This window comes from Lacerta agilis, chromosome 6, assembly GCF_009819535.1.
Source record: "Lacerta agilis isolate rLacAgi1 chromosome 6, rLacAgi1.pri, whole genome shotgun sequence".
In the NCBI taxonomy this organism is placed as follows: Eukaryota; Metazoa; Chordata; class Lepidosauria; order Squamata; family Lacertidae; genus Lacerta; species Lacerta agilis.
The window spans coordinates 37,617,444-37,638,159 of record NC_046317.1 but is presented as its reverse complement, the minus strand read 5'-3'; the positions used below and the strand labels follow the sequence as shown (position 1 = coordinate 37,638,159).

General features: G+C 39.2%; 1 protein-coding gene across 12 annotated transcripts in view; it reads right to left on the bottom strand.

The window, feature by feature from the left end:
* Positions 1-20,716, bottom strand: part of DAB1 (DAB adaptor protein 1) — a 561,275-nt gene that overhangs the window by 37,270 nt on the left and 503,289 nt on the right. For all 12 annotated transcript variants that reach the window (XM_033152001.1, XM_033152013.1, XM_033152007.1 and 9 more), the window contains one exon: positions 977-1,108. In XM_033152001.1, the coding sequence (XP_033007892.1) occupies positions 977-1,108 (132 nt within the window). The remainder of the gene's footprint in view (positions 1-976; positions 1,109-20,716) is intronic.

The window sequence follows — 20,716 nt, the reverse complement described above, 5'->3', positions numbered from 1 at the left end:
AGAAAACTGCTGGAGGATTTGAACCAAGGTGCAGTTGCTAAGTGGAGGGGGAGCAATATAATAATGTGCATGTAGCAACATTATGAGATGAAAGAGTTCACAGGTGAGCTTTTTCCAAATGATTGCCAACAAAGCTCATACCAGCCAAACCAATTCCAAAATGAACCACTGGAGTTTACTCATCTCAGGCTGGAAATTGTATATTTAGGTCCATTTGACCCTACTTAATGGTAGACACCAATTAAAGTTTTGTGGAAATCCTGGGTTAAATCTACAAGTCAAAAGTTACTGAAGATAGGCTTCCACAGCCATATTGGAACTTTCATAACAATGTCTAGCCTGTGCCTGAAGTCAATGTGACTAAATCTACACTACTCTAGCTTAACTTGGTTATGCAAATTGAGTTCTTAGGATGGCAGCCTTAGGCATTTTAAAACACTCCAAAACACACCCTTTCTCGTTGAATTAAATACCTTGTTTATATTGGTCTAGCTGCAAACTTTAACTAGGCAAAGGTTCATTTCTATATAAGCTAATTATATTTGCAGATTAATGGTAATTATAATTATGAGCATAAAAGGCATTGCTTATATTTATTAGTGGTTTCTAATACAATGAAATGAGAGTAGACTATGCTAAGCAGCTATTTGTTTTCCATCGTTTTCTTTCTAAATGAGTCTAGGACCCTAAGTAAACTTATTTGTATTCAGCTAGTGTTTCCAGTTTAATTAGAAAGGAAAATAATTACTAATTAGAATACATCAAGAAAAATATTGAGAAGGGTGAATTGTATTTCTTTCTTTCCAAGACTAGTATTGCTAAACTGCCATCTCAGAACATTTATGCATGCACTTCTGACAGCATTATATACTGCATAAACAATGCTTCCAGTCTGCCCTTTCAAAGCAGCACTGTTCTAGACAGAGCTATCAAACTGAGTTAAACTGCAGAAAATGACAATAATCTTGATACTTACTGCCTGGGCTGTTTTTATTGCCACAAATCTATGATTCCCTTCCTTTCCGCACACATATCCGAAGGCCCGGTGGTCTGTGATATCCTTTGCGATGTATGAAATTTCATGAACTGCATGATGGTGCTGTAGTAGCTGTTCATAAACAAAAAGCACAAGTAGTACAGGGCATATTTTACCAAAGTTCACATTTTTTACTGAGGCATGTAATTTACCTCTGTGAGGATACACCTGAATGACAATGATGTTTCAATAAAAAGCAAGGTATATATTCTTCAAGACTGTTTCATGCATTTTGTATGCATTTCATCCAGTGCTTAGTGTTCAGTCAGATTATCCCCAAAGGCACACCCTTCCAGTGTCTCCCAAGACAGTTAGATGCCAACAACAACAAACTTTCCCTGTCTGTCACCACAGGTTCCTTCACTGCAACCTCACACTTCAGGACTTTCAATGTAGAGTGCTCACTGATGGTTACTCATCCCTGCAGGGTTCTTTCTGGGCACATCAACCGTATAGTGTCCCAATCAAGGGAAGTAATAGTAGTACCACTCTATTCTGCCTTGGTCAGACCACAACTGGAGTACTGTGTCCAGTTCTGGGCACCACAGTCTTGTTATTGACAAGCTGGAACATGTGCAGAGGAAGGTGACCAAGGTAATCAAGGGTTTGGAAACCAATACTTATGTTCAATGATTGAAGGAGTCGGGTATGTTTAGCCTGGTAAAGAAGAGACTGAGAGGAGATATGATAGCTATCTTTAAATATCTAAAGGGCTGTCACATGGAAGATGGAGCAAACTTGTTTTCTCCTTCTCTAGAAGCTAGGACCTGAACAACAGATTCAAGTTACCATAAAAGAAATTGAGACTAACCATCAGAAAGAACTTTCTGACAGTAAGAACTGTTCGACAGTGGAAAAGATTTCCATTGGAGGTGGTGGACTCTGCTTCCTTGGAGGTTGGATGGATAGCCATCTGCCATGTACAATTAAGTTGAGATTCCTGGACTATAAGAGGTTGGACAGGATGACCCTCGGGGTCTCTTCCAATTCTACGGTTCTGTGAATCTGTGGCTGTTTTCTCATGTGCACTAGGACAGCTTGTGCTGTTAACAGCTCCTTTAGCAATCTTTTGTGCCTTGCAGGCTGTCACAGACTGCGTGGTCAGCAGGTGGTCAGCAGGCTCCAATTACCATACAACCTGCAAACAAATACACTTTGCCTAGAAATGTGAACAAACATGTGTAGGTCTGGGCAGAGCATGCTAGTACAATGGTAAATTGTCAATGTGTTTGTTGTACCCCAGCTGAAAGTGCTTTTGGCAGTTTCCAGAACCGGAAGGCCATCAATTGGTGCAAACAGTCAGTGGCATGCCGAGGGGGGGGGCGATGGGGGCGTACCGCCCTGGGTGCCAGCCTGGGGGGAGGGTGATACTTGGCGCCATCCCCTCCCACTTCCAAGCCTCCGCCCGGCACCCCTTCCATGTGGCGGCAGCAACTTTTAAGGCTAGGGAGCGGCGCCCCGCCCCTGGGGGGGTGCCCCCACATTTGCCGCTCCGGGCGGCAAAGCAGCTCCCTACGCCACTGCAAACAGTAGCAGGGTTATCATTTCCAGATAGTGGTAACTTTTCAATTTTCATCACCCAGCTGAGTAATGTTAAATGTGCATTACCAGCTCTCAATTCCTGTTCCTTGATTTTTTGCTGCTGTTAACCTTTTTGCCTACATAGTTGCTCTTGTCTGGTTTATCCCTTCAGCTCTTCTTACTTTTCAACATGTGAAATACTTTTGTCTGGCGCAGAGGAGAGTTCAGCTCTGCAATTTCACTGCTTAATATAGCCTCCTGCTTACTGCACTGACACATACCGGTACATGTTTATTTGTGACAAATAGTGCTCTTTCTGCCCAAATTTGCCTTCCACGTAAAAAGAAGCATCACTATGTTTAATTAGCAATATATAATTAGAATTTGTAGGGGGGGGGGATTCCTCTCAACATTTTTGTGTGTGTCAGATGTTGCACACTGCTTTGTATGTAAAGAGAAAGCAAATGTGAACTTTAGGTGCTTGGATTTTATAATGTGAAGCTCTACAAAATGAAGTAAAAAAATAATAATCCAGAAAATATCCTTACAAAATCCTTCTGCATCATTGTTGCATCCTAATAAAACTGCAGGGCAAGATATTTTCAGATGCAAACAAACCAAATCCTCAGACATTGCTTTAAAATGGTCAATATCTGTGCTAATATGAATCTTCTAGTTATCTGCACTTTTTATCCAGCAATAGATTTCTATGGGCCACATATTATGATGAACATTGGAACATCTGGACAAACTAGCTGCTGACCCATTAATCAAAGTGGGTTTACTGAGTGGTGATTTCTGTGAAGAGAGAGGGAAATCAATATTCATGTCAACTTAGGCAGACCTCTTAGTGTTCTTGTCCTTCAGTAATGGGAACCACATTGGCCAAGAAATATCTATCGTTAGATTGATATTGGCTGACATGTAAGTTTTTGCCTTTACAGAGGTCCTCTTCCTTTCTGAAAGAAAGGTAAACCATGCCTGGTAAAAAAAGCAAACCTGAAACTAGAATTTCTTACTACGGATGATTTTCAATGTAAGCAGGACAGACTTTTACTCACCCAAAGGACTTCCCCTCCCTGTAGCTCATTGTGTACCCCACAATGTATTTGCTAGGGCTGCAAGGGAGAAAATGGACGTCTGCTCACATGACATGGGATTTCATATAATTTTGGAGGGGGACAGTTCACAGATCTCTAGTACATGCTTCCTCAACCTCGGCCCTCCAGATATGTTGAGACTACATTTCCCATCATTCCTGACCACTGGTCCTGCTAGCTAGGGATGATGGGAGTTGTAGTCCAAAAATATATGGAGGGCCAAGGTTGAGGAAGCCTGCTCTAGTATCTTGCTTGGACTAATCATCAGAAAATACTTGTGCTAGTCACCACAGAAAATATACCAACTGGAAGCTTCCAATCATCTAAGCAGTGTAGACTGCTATTATTTAGGAGACCATGAGTATGTACAAACTTACTTTTAATGTATTATAGCATCATGGCTTCCATTTATTTCTGTGCCACCACATATCTTATAGCTTCTCCTTGTAGTCTTTTATTCTAGTCCTCTCACAAGCATGATATACTAAGGATTGTAATCAGCGAGTTTTTTTTTAATTTCTCTATTGTATTGTCACAGCTAATATCAGGTATGTACCTGCAGGGGCATTGTTCAAAGTTGCTAGTTTCCCCCCACCACCACCAATATTAAAAATGGTTTCTACTTCAAAAAAAAAAAGTACAAAAAGGTTACATATGCATGGATTCTTTGAGTCATTCTGATCTCTAAGCAAACCATTTCATTGCAATGCATAGACAGGTAAAACAGAAAGAAAGCAGTTACTATATTCCAATAGAAAGGATGAAACGCAAAATTCAGTGAACAATAACTGCATACAAGACTATGTTATTGTTCCAGGCTGTGATTTAGGCACTAAGTAGTAAGAACAACAGCAGGGCAACAGTATGGATGCTATACAAGCCACTGTGAGCACAAGCAGATCACCTGTATATGAACACTTATCACTCATATATCCTACATTACTATAAAGTTATGTAAAGAACACTATTATCAAATATCTGACAGGAATGGATGCAGTGTTCTTAATGGAGAAATGAAGGTGATGTCCCTAAAAGTTAGCATTTATCTACTAATCCTGCAGATTGTAAATCAACACAAAAATATTCACAGAGGAAGGGTAGGAATCCTGGGGGGGGGGGGGGGGTTGGACCTGGACAACAACTTCCATCAGTTCTAACCACTAGCCATTCTGGCAAGGGCTGATGGGAGTTGGGAGTCCAACAACTTCTGGAGGGCACTGGCCATAGACTCTCACTTGCATCCTACAAAATATATATTATGCCATATTGCCAATAACTCCAGAAATAATAAGTTAATTATGGGGTGTACTATAATCATTCTTCCAATTGCATGTTCCCCAGCATATTAATGATGCAATCTTATTTACATAATATAATTGTATTGATTTATTAGAATTTCTTTTCCTGTGCTCAAGTTGCAGGCTTTCTTCTGAATCATGAAATTAAATATCTTCCCCTCCTCAATTGCATATTATGGAGAATGTTATCTCAAGCTCCCATTCAATCAAAGTTCTTTGACACTGCTTTATTGATTGCCAAGCAATGTTTGCAGAGAAATTAAACTATGATCAGACTCCTTACTTGTGGAATTAGACATAAAGATTATTCTGCCATGGAAAAATATCACCTACGATGCTGAGACGGCAGATGGAAACATTTATTTGGGAACCCTCATTAACTATCAGAAAATCATTACATCTCTAATGGCTGATGATGCCAAAGTGTTACCTTGCAAACTGTACCACGCTATTAAGAAGTAAGTTAAGCATGCCTACAGCAATAGCTTTGTCTGTATTTAATTTAAGGAGTATTTAGAATGATGACTGTCAAGAGATTAAAAAAAAAAATCTATGAAGTTTTACTTTTTTTATCTTGGCACAGGAGATATGAAATATTATACTGCAGACTCTGATATGACAAAACGCTGGTGCATGTTGATTAGAAACATCAAACTGTTAGACATCAATTAAATTGGATAAACTTTTTAATTGTACATATTTATGTGAAATGTTGACAGATAACGAATACACCTCTTTCCCCATACAATTGTATGTTTAGTACTTTTAGTGTTTTAGTTCTTTCCTGGGGAGCTGAATTGGTTCCTGTTTAACACAACACACCAGCAAACCCTATTGTAAAGACTCACCAGCAAATCCTTCTCACGACAGTAATTCAGAGTCAAATTAGCTTTACACTGAGGAAGAGACAGGATACCCACAAGCTAAAAACATCAGTATTTATTGATGTTTCTAATGGTGTTTTTATGAATGCCTTTTGCTGATTTTATTCTTATATGCTGTATGAAAACGCGATACAGAGGAAGGTAAGGAGGAAAGAAAACAGGATGATGAAAAAGTGCCTTATCTGATTAATAAAGTGTTGCTTATTGCATGCATATTATTATGTATGGAGAACTTTGAGAAAAACAGTAATTTTAGAAGATATTTTTGGAAATCCAGATATGAAACACTGAATGGACCTATCATTGCAAAATGGCTCATAAATTCCAGCTTTTTCATGCCCTTGCTTGCACATGGGATTTGATAAGGTACAATGAAATTGCAAAACGGATAAAATGAAAATTACCTCTTGACTTTCGTGAAACATAGTTTAAGTACTAGCCCAGGCATAGGCAAACTTGACCCTCCAGACATTTTGGGACTACAACTCCCATCATCCCTTGTCAACAGGACCAGTGGTCAGGGATGATGGGAGTTGTAGTCCCAAAACATCTGGCGGGCCGAGTTTGCCTATGCCTGTACTAGCCTTTGCATTAACAACAACAACAACTTTATTATTTGTACCTCACCCATCTGGTACAAAACCCATTTCCTAAGCCACTCTGGGCGGTTCCAGTATGTATAAAAACATAGTAAAACATCAGACATTAAAAACTTCCCGATACAGGGCTGCCTTCAGATGTCTTCTAAAAGTTGTGTAGTTTTTTATCTCCTTGACATCTGATGGAAGGGTGTTCCACAGGGAGGGCACCATTAAAATAATCTATTGAAATGATGAGGGTTTCTTACAAACTATTATCTATTTTTCCTCCTCCTCCTCCTCCTCCTCCTCCTCCTCCTCCTCCTCCTCCTCCCTCACTCCCTCTCTCCCTCTCACACACACTTAGAAGCCAGCCTCATAATGTTCACATTTTGAATTTTCAGTCTCTTTCCTGAATTTGTCTCCAAGCCTTTTACCAATTTATAAGCGAAGTACAGATTATTTGGAGGGCTAAAGGATGAGAGAACATGGAGATAATACAGCTCTGGCAGGAGTGCTGGATTGGCTCCTCTGGAGTGTTTGTATTTCACTGACATCCACACAACCCCCTTCCACTGCCCCCTCCCCATATTGGTAAGCAACAGTGACCCATCTAGCTAGTAAACTAGCATAGTTACTTTGCTCCACTTGGTGAGCTGCTTCTGCTAAGTAGTACTAGAAGAGATTTGTTTGTTTATTATTATTTTTTAAAGAATTTATTGATTTTTACAACAAACAAATAAAACACCCACATTGACCCAACACCTAACTGAAAATAAACAAATACATATACACCAATGATTCTTCTTCTTATATCATAAAAAAAAGATCTTGATCGAATCTTGGCACAGACTTCCCCTGCCTTTCACCTTCGTTTCTAATACCAAATATTACTTTAATAACATCATATAAAAAAAATTAACACCTAATCTTGTTTTGTAACATGCAAAAATTTAACAAAACTAACTTAACAAAATTTAATCATATTATAACTTCATATTAATTCCACACACAATTCTAGTTCTTAACACATTATTCTCAATAAAAATCACAAAAAATATCCTCTTTCTCTATAACTGCTGTTAATAACAAAAATTTAAATATCTCTTTTCTTAGTCCAAAAACGTAAGAACTTGACACGCCGGTTTCAGGTTACCATAGTTTATCAATTTTTCTTTTTACCATTAATACAGTTCACCCTATCCCCCTTCTGTCCATTTTCTTTGGTCGCCTTACTCCAGAGCCGCTCCTCGAAGTGTCATTATTCCTTACAAGTCCACAGATCCAGACGAAAACCAAAACAGTCCTTGCATAGAGCTTCAGGGTACACAAATCCTCTTCTTCCAGCTTCTCCGGTTCACCATACCATTCCTCTTTTATTTGTAGACACAATTTTTTCACCGACGCTCCCGGGCTCTCACCTCGAGAGTTAGATATAACAATTCTCCTGAAGGACATTTCATTTTTCCAGAGTCGCCAGACCATTCCATCCTGTTCTTCAATCATCCCCTTCAGTTCCATGCCAAGGCTCCCTTCCAATACAGCCATTTCTTGTAAAGTCTCCTCTGTGGGATATATCTTTTCTGACATGTCCCGGTTCAAAATCTCCAATTTTCTGTTGAGCAGTTCCAGTCTCAGTATAATAATCCTTTGTTCATCACTCATCTCACAGTTCATCACCAGATCGAAAACAAAACCCAGCATGGCAGAAGCGGGCATAGGTGTCAAATTACAGTTTCGATTTTCAAGCTTCTCCATCTTAATGCCAGTAACTTTCCACTCAATCACAATCTTTCGCCTCCATTTTCCCTGTATCCAGGGTGCAAGAACCACAGATTTTAAAAAGAGATATTGTCCACAGACTTGTTCCCCAGAGGGAGATCAAAGAAGTCTCACTTGTCAAAATTCAAATACTTTGTAGCCATCACTGTAACAGCAGTCTCTTAAACTGGTTACTTTCTATCCCCCGAAGGGAGAGAGGCAGGCTTCCTTTCCAAATGTCACCCGGGTCGTTAAAAAAGTACAAAAACGAGTCCAATCCACTACTCACGGCCACCGGGTTTCTTTAATTCCAAACTTGACAGGTAGAACATTGACGCTCGTCGCGGGGGTGACCGCCGCTCCACGTCCCGGTTGGGGCATGTCCCCTATAGCCTGGCTCCGTTGCCCCTTCACCCCCACTCCCCCTTTACAGGGGGAGTGAGGGAAGGGTTCAGAGCCATAGTGGGCACAGCCGGGGAGCCCGGGGTGCGGGACGCTCTTCCCGCACCCCACCGGAGCCCCGCTTTGCGGTAGCGGGGCTCCAACCCCCTGGGACGGACTGGGTCGCCTCGCAGCCGAGGCAACCCACGACCGCTCCGCGATGGCGTCGCCGCCGGAAGTCAAGATTTGTTTGTTTAATGTACTGTGCTTCATCCGTAGGTCTCAAGGCGGTTCAGAACATAAAAATGCAGGATAAAAGCAGTTATTCACTAACCACCTGTCAACAATATTCTTCAACTGGACAGTGTTGTTTCTTAAAAAGGAAACAAAAAAACTAAAAGTAAACTAAGCAATGAAATCACTACAAAAAAACACATAAAAGCCAACAGAAACTGCATGAAATCCTTCTAATATAGGTTTTAAAACCCAGCACAGGCACTCCAGGTTCTAAATCACCCCTAACATAGTTCAGTCTGGACTTGATTGTTGCTGGGGCAGAGAAGACCAAAAAAGCCTCCCCCCCCAAAAAAAAACTGATTTTGACTGGTTGTGTTTTATATTGTTAAGTCACTTTGTGATTTTTTTTCTTTTTGTAGAAAGCAATTAAGAAATGTAATAAAAATAAACAAATGAATAAGCACAGTATCAAACATCACTGGTGAGGTGCCATCATTAATTTGAATACCACTTTCAAGAATGTCCTCTCCCTAGAAAGTGCCTGTCTCAGCTTATTATGCATGGTGAAAGGGCTGTTATGTAGATATGTACAGGAGAAGATGCTCCTTCAGGTAACCTGGCTAGAAGACATTTGCAGCTTCAAAGATTAATGCTAACACTTTGAACTCGGCTGGGAAATCTTCCCGGTTATCAATTAAACTTTGTTATATCTTTCCCATGCAATCTGAAATTTTATTCCACTGCATCACTACTTTTACAGACGTTTCTGCTCATGGATCCACTTAGCTATTAATTTTATTTTCACTGTCTCCACTTATACCTGACTATATTGGCAAAATTGAATAGATCTAGCTACTTCAAAGATCTCTTGATTTTCCCATTTCTCTCCAGCTTCTAGAAGTCTGTCATAAAGCCATTCATCCCTTTCCCCACCCTGCCCTCTTCTTTCTTTTTCTGTGGCCTTCAAGTAATTGTGAAATCAATCAAGTTGATCAATTAAGCACTTAGAACGGCCAGGAATCACTTCCAATAAGAGGGTTAGTTTCCGTGACAAAGACACAACAATACCACAGCTACCCTGTTTTTAATGAGGGAATTTATTTATTGAAAGACCACAGGTATTAAGGTTGCAATTAATACTAAAGGAAACCAGTTAAAGCAGCCAATCTCCCAGTAAAGCTATATAAAGAAAGGTCCATTCCAAAACCAAACAGAACACAAATATCAATAAAATATGCAGAGGAAGAATTCACAGGCATTATAGATACAGAACATTTTACGTTAACTTGCTCTCAGAGCTTGCCACAGAATGTGAATAATTCAGGTCTTATTTATGAATCGCTGTGGCCCATGCCCATTTTCTCAATACTCTGAAAAGACTGACAGACTGCCCATCACCTTTTGTTTGAGCTGGCTAATGCCTATTGTTTGTGTTTTATAATCTATGGGTGATATATAACATTAATCAGAGAATGTCTGCCGAAATCAATAAAATTCTAAGTCCATTGATTTTAATGGATCTGCTTCAAGTATGACTTGGTTGGCTATCATCCTATTTCTATTAATAGCATCTTCTATAAAGAACATATTCTTCCTTTAGAAAGAAGGGGGGGGGGGCTTCCATAAATGCAGTTCTATGAATGAAACACCATCTACCTATCCATGCAGCATATAAGGGAATATGGAACATGGGTTATGCAGATTGCTTAGCGTGGACTGGAGAATTATAGCCTCTGCTTTCAGTTAAGTTGTTGTGCCTGTTGCTATCCTTTCCTGAATAATTTCTTCTTTTCATATTCCTATTTGAAATTACCTAAACTGAAATTATCAAAAGCTTCCTCCACATATTAATCATATGAAGATGGCCCATGCATTGGCAGAAGGATCCTACCACTTGATGCCCTTGGCCAGAAGTACTACCCCTGCCCTAATACCTCACACAGTTCAGCTATATTACTTTATTAATTACAAATACATATTGTTTTTCTGACTGGGTTTCAAAACACATTTGTAATGCCCAGGGCTGGATTTAGGTTTGATGAGGCCCTAAGCTACTGAAGGTGATGAGGCCCTTTATATGGCCAGCTGTCCTTTGTCAACAACAAATTGTCACTGTTTTTTGTATTGAATATATGCTATATGGTAATTTATGGACCTAATAGGTATCTAAAGCCATTTGCACATGCAGAATGTAGGTACCCTATATATAGAAATGAGCATACCAGTGATTTTTAGGGAGCAGGCTAGCAGGTGGGGGTCCACTACTCATAACATAGGAGCCTACACAACATAAACACTGTTGCTGTATGTACCGGTAGGTTTTATTTTATTTGTTTTTTATCTTATATTTTGGAAATGCACATCCAGGTGTTTTTTTTCCTTTAATTTTTTGGGGCCCCCCAAGAGAGTGGGGCCCTAAGGTATAGCTTCTTTAGCTTATATGTAAATCTGGCACTGGTAATGCCGAATGCTGTCCATTTGTTTGCCTGTGGTATAAAAAAATGCTGAATGTCAAAGGCTCTGCTGAGCATATGCTATACCTTAGGCCCCTTCCAAATAATCATGCCAGTGACATTTATTATTATTATTATTATTATTATTATTATTATTACTGCCATTTTCATTACATTGCATTTTGGCCTGTTTTTGTAATTAATAATAAAAACATCTTAGAACTATGAAATGAAAGTCAGGCTTTATTATTTTTAAACCAATAATTGAATAAAATAATTGTCTTTGGCCAAGGACTAAATCCAAGATTCTATAACCATCAGTAACACTGATGTTGCAGATGTGCTCCAAAGAATTGACTGTGCAGTTGCTAGTAGGATCCCATAAAAAATAATAATCAAAATCCAGATTTTAAAAAATAAAATGTAATGTCAACCTGGGCCTCAGGCACAATCCAGCCATTCCGTTTCACTGTATGCCATGCATTGTCAAAAGAACTGCAGTGGTTGGAGCCTCAGAAACAAATGCCCTGTGGCTTTTCAGAGTTATTCAAATAGCTCATATAAGACTTTCAATGCATATTGTGATATATGACAATGATGTAGTCTTGCACATGCCCAGAGGCGTAGGAAGGTGAGGTGGTGCCTGGTGCGGAAAATACCTTTTCACCCTCCCACACACATTGATTTATTTATTTTTTGCCTGCAAATAATAAGTAACAATAAAAAAACCTTTTATTTATATTCCTCCCTCCCCAGCCAAAGTCGGGCTCAGGGCGGCTAACATCAGTAACAATCATAACATTGGTATAAAATCAAATAATAATTAAATTGCCTCCTAAAAACATGTCAAAATCAAATTTAAGTCTAATTAGATGGTTTTCCGCAGGGTTAGAGTTGGGAACAGTAAGTGCTCCACTGAATTGAAATTTCAGCCTTCACGACATAGGAAAACGGCCAGGTAAACAGCTATTTTCATGGAGGAGGGTCAAGATATTAACTGATATGCATGAAATTTCATATATAGCTATATAATCCCTAGTATAGTAAGGTAAGACCTTTGGAGCAGTTTTTTTTAATGAACCGCCCTAGTAGGGTAGTAATTGTTCCTTAATAATTTGTCACCCCCTCCATGATGGCACATGGGGTGGCCCACCCCCTATTCCCTACGCCCCTGCATGTGCCAGTGGCACTTTTGCACTGTTACCAAGTGGACATGGAACTCCATCTGCCACAGTGACTGGTGGCAGCCCCCTGTATATATGAGACTGTAAAATAAGAATGCAAGAATAGCTCTTCTGCAGCAGACGAAAGGCTTACACTGAATTTAGATTGTTCAGTGCCAATGTGAGGCAGATCACTAATGCTTCCATTATTGCTTTTTTCCTAATTGCTAACCACAAAAAGTATGGCTTAACCAAAAAAGCTGAACGTTTTCTGAAGGAAAAGGGGAGGCCACATTATTATTAACTAATTCTTCTATAAGACTATAATATTTGACTCTAAGCCATTAGACTGTGTGAAATCTTGGTGATAAAGTATGGGAATTTTTTTTAAGGTGTTTCCCCTCCTCCCCACACACTAGTGTTCTCTATGTATCATATAGGAACAACGTGCTAGTGCACTAAAATGGATCTGAGAGTTTGGAATTTTCAGCTCAAATGAATCTCAGAAGAGGTGGAGAAGTTTGATCTGTTCTTCAGCTAGAGGTGAGATTTTGATGTAAAGAGTCATGCAGCTGTATCACATACAAAGTCACTCCCTTAATAGCGAAGATTGTGTAGTCTTCAAGATTTTCAAACTTTAAATGGAGAAGCAGACACAGTTTGTACCATCCTGTCCTGTTTATGAAGCACAAAGAACAACTACAGATTTCAAATCCTTAAGATTTGAGGCTACTTTTTGGAAAAATGAAGAGTTTTCAACAAGTGAAGTTTACTTCAAAAGAGACAAGTGTCACCTTATCTCTGTGGACATTATAGAAATATTACACACTTGAAGTTACTCCCTAAAAGTCATTTCATGAAGACAATGTATTAGACATGGCCCCAGTAGAATCCATTGCAAACTTAGGGTCGTATTCAATGAGGTCCTATTCAGAGTAGACCCTTTAAAATTAATGGACCTAAATTAGTCATGTCCATTAACTTCAACAGGTCAACACTGAGAAACATTAGCACTGAATGCCACCCAAAATATACACGAAACAATTCTTCTGCTTCCATTATTACCATTTTCAATATAAATCATTATTTTCCACCCTGTTTATATTTCATTCATTCACAAGGGGTTCAAAGTGATTTCCAATCATATAACACTCCAGATTTGAAGCATTAATAAATAATAAGGGAAGACTCACAGCCATAAATGTTGAAACATGCACTGCCCTATATAATTTATAAAAGATTCTGGTTAGAAACTACTTCATTTTCAAAAGTCATAAAGGCTCAAGATTTTACTGGGAGAGAATTCCGTGTGATTCAATATAGTTTCAGTCAATACAATAAAATGCAGGAAAAGAAATGACTAGGGTTCATTATAAAGCAATAGTGGCATTTTTTTTTAAATTCTGCATTACAATACAGACCATGCACAGGCCATTATGAGCAGAAGAAATGCCAGATTAAGAGTTCATATTTTCCTAGTGGCACCTTGATTGATTATTTAACTTCTATACCGCTTAATATATTTTAAATACATCTAAGCAGTGTACAAAAAAACTGAGGCAACAACAGACAATTATAAAAACACACACACAAAAATTCCAGATACACTATCTCAAGAAGTGTGCATGCACACAAAAGCTCATACCAAGAACAAATTTGGTTGGTCTCTAAGGTGCTACTGGAAGGAATTTATTTTATTTTTTATTTTGTTTTGACTATGGCAGACCAACACAGCTACCTACCTGTAACTATAAAAAACATAGTTACATATAAAAATGTTACATTAATACAAAGTTACTCACATATATAAATGAATTTCAATTCATTTTCCTTCGAACACACTCTTCTCCCTCAACTCAAGCTTCTCACTCAGAATCCAAACAAACCTTCAGCTCACCCACAAAAGTCTCACAACAAGAGGAGTTCATGTAAACAGCAGACATCAGCCTTGTCTCTCCCTCTACACTTGCTTTTTTATGTACAGGCCCAAGGTAGCTGGTACTTCCTCAGGCTGCCTACAGCTGTGTTATTCAGCTACACCCACACAGGTGCAGCAGGTTTGTTGAGTTTCCCAGGAGGTGCAAAGAATGGGAAGTGACTTTTCTCAGCCCTTTCTGTCCTATCCTCCTCCTCGTCCACCAGCTGGAATCTGCTAGAAGCTTCTCCTATACAATTTTATTAAAATGGCAACCACCATTTGTTACTAGATACATTCCTAGATGCGTCCACTACTTAAGTCCACAGCATCTGTCTCACCAACAGAAAAAGAACTATATATTCCATTTGGGGTAACAGCTATTATCTAGAAGTACAGAGAAATGTTAAATTCTCAAAGGCATGAATTTCCTTAAGTAAGAAGAAGCCTCTTTTTAAACCAGTCCTAAGTTCACAAAATGTACTAGCTAATACACATTTCTACTTGCCAACTTCCCTGTGCACACATCTGCTAATACTGGTGGTTAATAGCCTTGAAGCCTCCTCTATTAGACTCCTGGAGGCTCTTCTTACTTGCCAGAGGCAGCTGGCCAAGGCATGTTGGCTCCTCTGGGTATCTCCTTACCAAGGCTGCAAGAGAACTGAGGTACACTGTCCCCTCCAGATGTTGTTGGACTACAACTTCCATCATCAAACTGACTGGGGCTGATGGGAGTTAGGAATCTAAATCTGGAGACTACTATGTTGACTCCTTCTGCTTTACACATTTAGACGGATGTAAGTCCCACTGAACTCAGTCAGGTTTACTTCTCAGTAGGCATTTGTAGGGTTGCACTGTAAAAGAATAAACCAGGTGGCTCAATTAGGCATGCTTTTTTGGTGTTACAACAGATTGTATAATGCTGATAACGCATGGAAATTATTTCAGAACAACTAAAGGTGATTAAAACACAGCAGCTAATTATATTTCAGCAGCTTTCCCTGTGTCTATGAAATAAAACAAAAGATGGTATTTATTCAGAATATTAATGGCAGCACTCTCTGGCAGGTAAGAGGCAAACCCTACAGAAACAATGCAGCTCAACAAAGCATAATGCATGGGATATGGAACACAACCCAGCGCAAATGAGTGTGCGGTACTAATCCTACATTGAATAATGATAATTGCAGGTGAAAATCTTGTTTAGAAAACCAACTTCATGATATCCTTATACATGATCTAAGAACTTGTCTGAATTGTCTAATGACATGCACACAGCACAACTGAGCAGTCTGCACAATAAACTTTCAGCAAACCAACAGTTATGTCTACCTATATGCCGCAATACATGGTAAAGATCTGATTTGGACAAATTTCAAATCCCAAATATAAATGCCTTGAAAAAGATTCTGGGCTTGCCAGAGCTGAAATGGAACACTGTAAGATGGCAGGGGACTCACCTTGGCAATCCAGCCATGAAAACAATAAGAAGCTATATCCATGTGCTGAAAGTGAAAGGTAATATCTCTAGGCTGCCATAATGTCAAGGTGGAAAGATGAGGAAAGGGAGAAGAAACGTCATGGTCAGAGTGAGGAGAGGATGCAGAGGGACATCTCCATTGTGACTGACAGGCCAAGCTTGTAATCAGATGGAATTATTGCACCTAGAAATTTAACCCCTTCATATTCTGCACCCCTAATTTTAAATGTACCTAGTTAAAAGTCTGTGTGTCTATTTTTCTGCAATATGGCATGTTTCAATAGGCAATATGGATATTTTTTGACCAATAGTTTATAGAAAGTTATTCTAATCCTAAAATTTGCAGAAAAGCCACTGCACCCATCCTATTGAAATTTAGCAGGATACTCCAGTTCTGTGAAAAGGTATGGAAGAAATTATTACATTCTGTGTGTATAACTGTTCAGCATTTCCCTTTGGCAACTGTAGGTCTTATCCAGGTTTAACTAAGACACCTGCCAGTTTCATCATGATCATCCCTGCTTGATAACCACCACAAATAGGCAACATGTCATCCCATTCAATCTGGTATGTATATGGTAGACCAAGATTAAAAGTCCATGCAGTACACACACACACACACACACACAAGCATTAGCCTTCTGACTCTGAAGGGGGGAAAGCAACTTGAAAGCAAATCACTGTATATGCTGTTGTGTACATTTGGTATGAACTTTCTGAATACTACATCATCTGCAGCATGGAAGACTTTTACTAATAATTTCAGAATAATTTTGTGCATTTTTTTGCACAAACGTGGATTTTATGTATGGAAAATGTAGGTTTTATGTGTGGAAAATGTTGCCCTTGTGACATTTCATTGACATAAACTGTTTGTGAAGTGTTTTACAACATGCCAAGTGGAAATTATTTTATATCACATGCATATAGCTATATTGCTCATTTTGACCATAGATGGGTACAAATATAAGTAATATATAAAGATTTTAAATTCTAACCGCTAGGTGTTGTGTTGTTGTTTTTTTAAAAAAAATGCAGCCAGCAGAGAAAAAGATCCTGCAGTTTAAAAGTGAAAGGCAAAGCTAACTTGGCACTTTCATTCCAATGAACATAGTAGTTTATTATTTTAGGCACAGTCCCTGGCTGAGACCACAATGACTCCACGGCTCGTGAACAAATAAAAGAGGACAAATTGAATGTGATAGCATGGAGAGAGAAAGAAAAAGTGAACAAAGAGCAGGATGCCAATTTGTGGTCTGATGGAAGAACTGACTACGAAATGGGCCAGGAAGCAGGACTTCTGAGCGTGAACATGATTGAACTCTTTCCTCAGAAGGGGCTGTTTATTCTCTCGAAAATTAGCAAAACACTATGTGGCTGCAAATGAATGGTCCACCACTGAATCCGTGTGACCTGGAGCCTTTCATTCAGTTGTGTCACACAATAGGCGACAGAATTTCTCACTCCTGGAAGGCAAGTATAGAAGAGAAAGGAAGTTGCAACCTTGGAACATTCTCCAAATATGAATGGGCTTCTCTTCAGATAACCGGCCTCTTAAACATGGCTTAAATATAAATGGAAAATAAATCTGCAATCCCAGCACACCTTCCATAAGGAGTGACTCTACTGATAAACCAAGGAAAAGTTTTTGTGAGCTTCTCCACAAGGAATTTCTAAAGCATTTTCTCCAGCCCAATAACATACTGGAAATGGCACAGCCAGAAAACACTTGCAAATAAAATGGAATAATTATGCACCATAAATAACCACGTAGATAGATTTGACATCCTCATCATCAAAAAACATTTTATATAGAAACGATCAAGGATCTAAATGAGTAAGGTATCTAGAAACGTGTTCACACTAAAATCATTGATATAAATTTCACATTGCAGGCATTCTTATTGTCTAGATTAAAAATCCATTCAATATGGTTAAGAATTCAGGCTGGGTTTTCACTGGTTTATTGCATGTAACTGAAAGAGTGGAGTTATGTGTTATGCATTATCACTTGGCATTAAATTGTGCAGCCTCACACTGATCCCAGCAACGAGAACTGAGTGCAGAAGCCACTTGCTGGAACAAAAATTGCACATGTAAATCGGATATACTTCTGAAATTGATCCAGATAGGGATGGACCTCTTCACTGTGTTTTTTTGTTGTTGTTGTTTTTACTCAGATGTGCATTTAAGTGAAAATCTGAAAATGCATCCCTGTAGACTCGTTTGATCAGGCCATAAAGGCGTAAATCCTGCTAATCGTTGTTTTACACTTGCTCGCCTGGACTGGTTGTTTGTCAGCTTGGACCATCTTGCCCATCCCTCTGTCTGCCCACATACCCATATATCCACCTGCCTGCCCACCTGCCTTGTGCCTCCATCTCCTGTTCTCTCCTCCTCACCTTCCAATGCTGCACACAGCTTCAGACTATAATGAAACTGTATGCACAGGCAATTTATGAAATTGTCTAAGAATAAAAAGGAGGAAACTAAAATCTATGTAATCATGCCAAACTGCACAGAATCAGCCTTCCTCTAAAGTACTGGCTTCAGCAGGAACTTTGCATAGGACCATCACGTTCCGACTGCTAACCTCTGTGTCATTTATTGAAACAGAGGAGGCTAACATTTTATTTTATTTTTTGCTTATTTCAGGAGCAAACCCAACTAAAGCTGGCAAATGAAAAGGCTTGTTTGGGTACAGTATCAACATATTGACCAAGACAAGACAGACTTACCGGTAGGTTAGCCTGCAAGATAAACCAGACCCTGCAGATTTTTTTGATATATATTTTTTAAAGACAATACTTGCCCCCAAATCTATAAAAGGCCAACTGTGGCTGACTTGGCAGTAGGTTTCCAGATTGCCCATCCATGCATTAGTCTGCATAATGTATTTGTGGGTTATGCCAATCAACATCTAATTTAAGACTGCAGGTTCCTCAAAATCTCATGAACCTTCTGTAATAATGATTGTGCATGACTTTATTTTCCTAGGCTACAAAGTATAGCACACTTACTTTGAAAAAAACAACTGAACTACAATTAACGGGACAGATCATGTGCATGATTCTGTGAAACTCACCACAAGCCAGAGGAGGCAGGATGGATGGGGATCTTTGACAGAAGCTGCAAAGAGACCACTTAATCTGTTATTGAGGCTGTACAAAGATTTCAGTGAATATGGTATGCACACCCTATAATACTAAATTTCTATTATGCCCTTCATTTCAAAAGATTCCAGGAAGGAAAACATCAAAATATTAAAACAACACAATTTAAAATAAAATAAAAACACATTTATATTGCAACAAATTGAAAACCATCTAAAAATGTTTAAAAGCAACCCAATACCCTCACACTTGCTGATTTCAAGGTTGCCATGGGGAATATCTTCCAACCATCAAATGCCTGGGTAAATAAGAATATGTTAAAATATCACCTGAAGTCAATAATGAGGGAGATATACACACTCCACCAAGTAGGGCATTCAACAAATGAGGAGCCACCACCAAGAAGACCCCGGCATGGATCAATGCTAAGTGGACATGGGGCCATGTTCCATGGCTTCCTTCCATGCCAAACCCACAAATCCACTTAGTGGGCAAAGTAATATTATAAGTCGGTGTATAATTTGCTCCAGTTCTTTAACTGAAAAAAAAACACATTTTTTTTGAAAGGACATCTCAAAGAGATTGTAAAATACAGTCGTGCCTCAGAAGTCGAACGGAATCCATTCTGAAAGTCCGTTCAACTTCCAAAACGTTCAGGAACCAAGGCGTGGCTTCTGACTGGCTGCAGGAGTTTCCTGCACTCAGTCGTAAGCCACGGAAGCTGCACTGGACGTTCGGCTTCCAAGAAACATTTGCAAACCGGAACACTTACTTCTGGGTTTGCGGCGTTCAGGAGCCGATTTGTTCGACAACTAAGCCGTCCGGGAACTAAGGTACCAGTGTATAGCTAAGTCCTAGGAGCTTGTCACATTGGGTTATAATAATTCTTTTTTTCAATTAAAGCAAGATGGCATATTGGAAAGCCCTGCTGGGGAAGTGTTCGCACAGGACAAAGATCCAAGGACTTCATGGGCAGGATAAAATGGTTTAGCATTCAGCTTCATTCTTTTTTTCTCTCATCTGAGTCTCAAAGCAGAAATTACAATTAAATACTCAGTACACCAGCTTAGTTCAAAACAGGCACAACTCCTTTGAGTTGCTTTCACTCATCCCTTTTTCTGGCTTTTTGCTGCAAAATCAGAGGATAAGTCTTTGAATGGGTCTCTAACGCTGTGCTGCTCTCACCTTGTATTTAAATGCATGCAATGATTCTTTCATGGCTTTGAAGCAGTGTCTTTTGCTCCCTGGGTACATTTATTTATTTATTTATTTTAGGAAGCAATATAGTCCCCCCCCCCCGCTTTAGCAACTGTGCACAGCGTGATTTCAGGGGTTTTTGTTGTTGTTGTTCAAAATTATCACTTAATTCATTTGACTGTTGCATTATATTATATCCCCCCCTTCTCAAGCTTTTCAGTGCATCATTGAAAATCTGTTCTTTCCAAGATCATAGGCCCATATGACAAAAGCAAGGAACAAAAATATGAAAACAGCAAAATAAACATCATGTTTTCTATCCCCCCCCCCCCCCCCCCGGAATCTGAATGACTACCTACTCCAGCCAGGAAACATAAGGTTATATTCAGTCCACCAGACATCTTGAATCTATGCCACGAACCAATTTTGGTATTTGATTCCAGTATTTAAAACAGAGAAATCTTGACTGATACAGCATCAATAATCTTGAATTACAGCAAATGAAGAGCCATAATAGCCACCATACCCCCAACATTATCAGATTTACAGTGTGTGTGTTTGTGTGTGTGTTTAAATGGTTTATTCTACTTCCAATCACT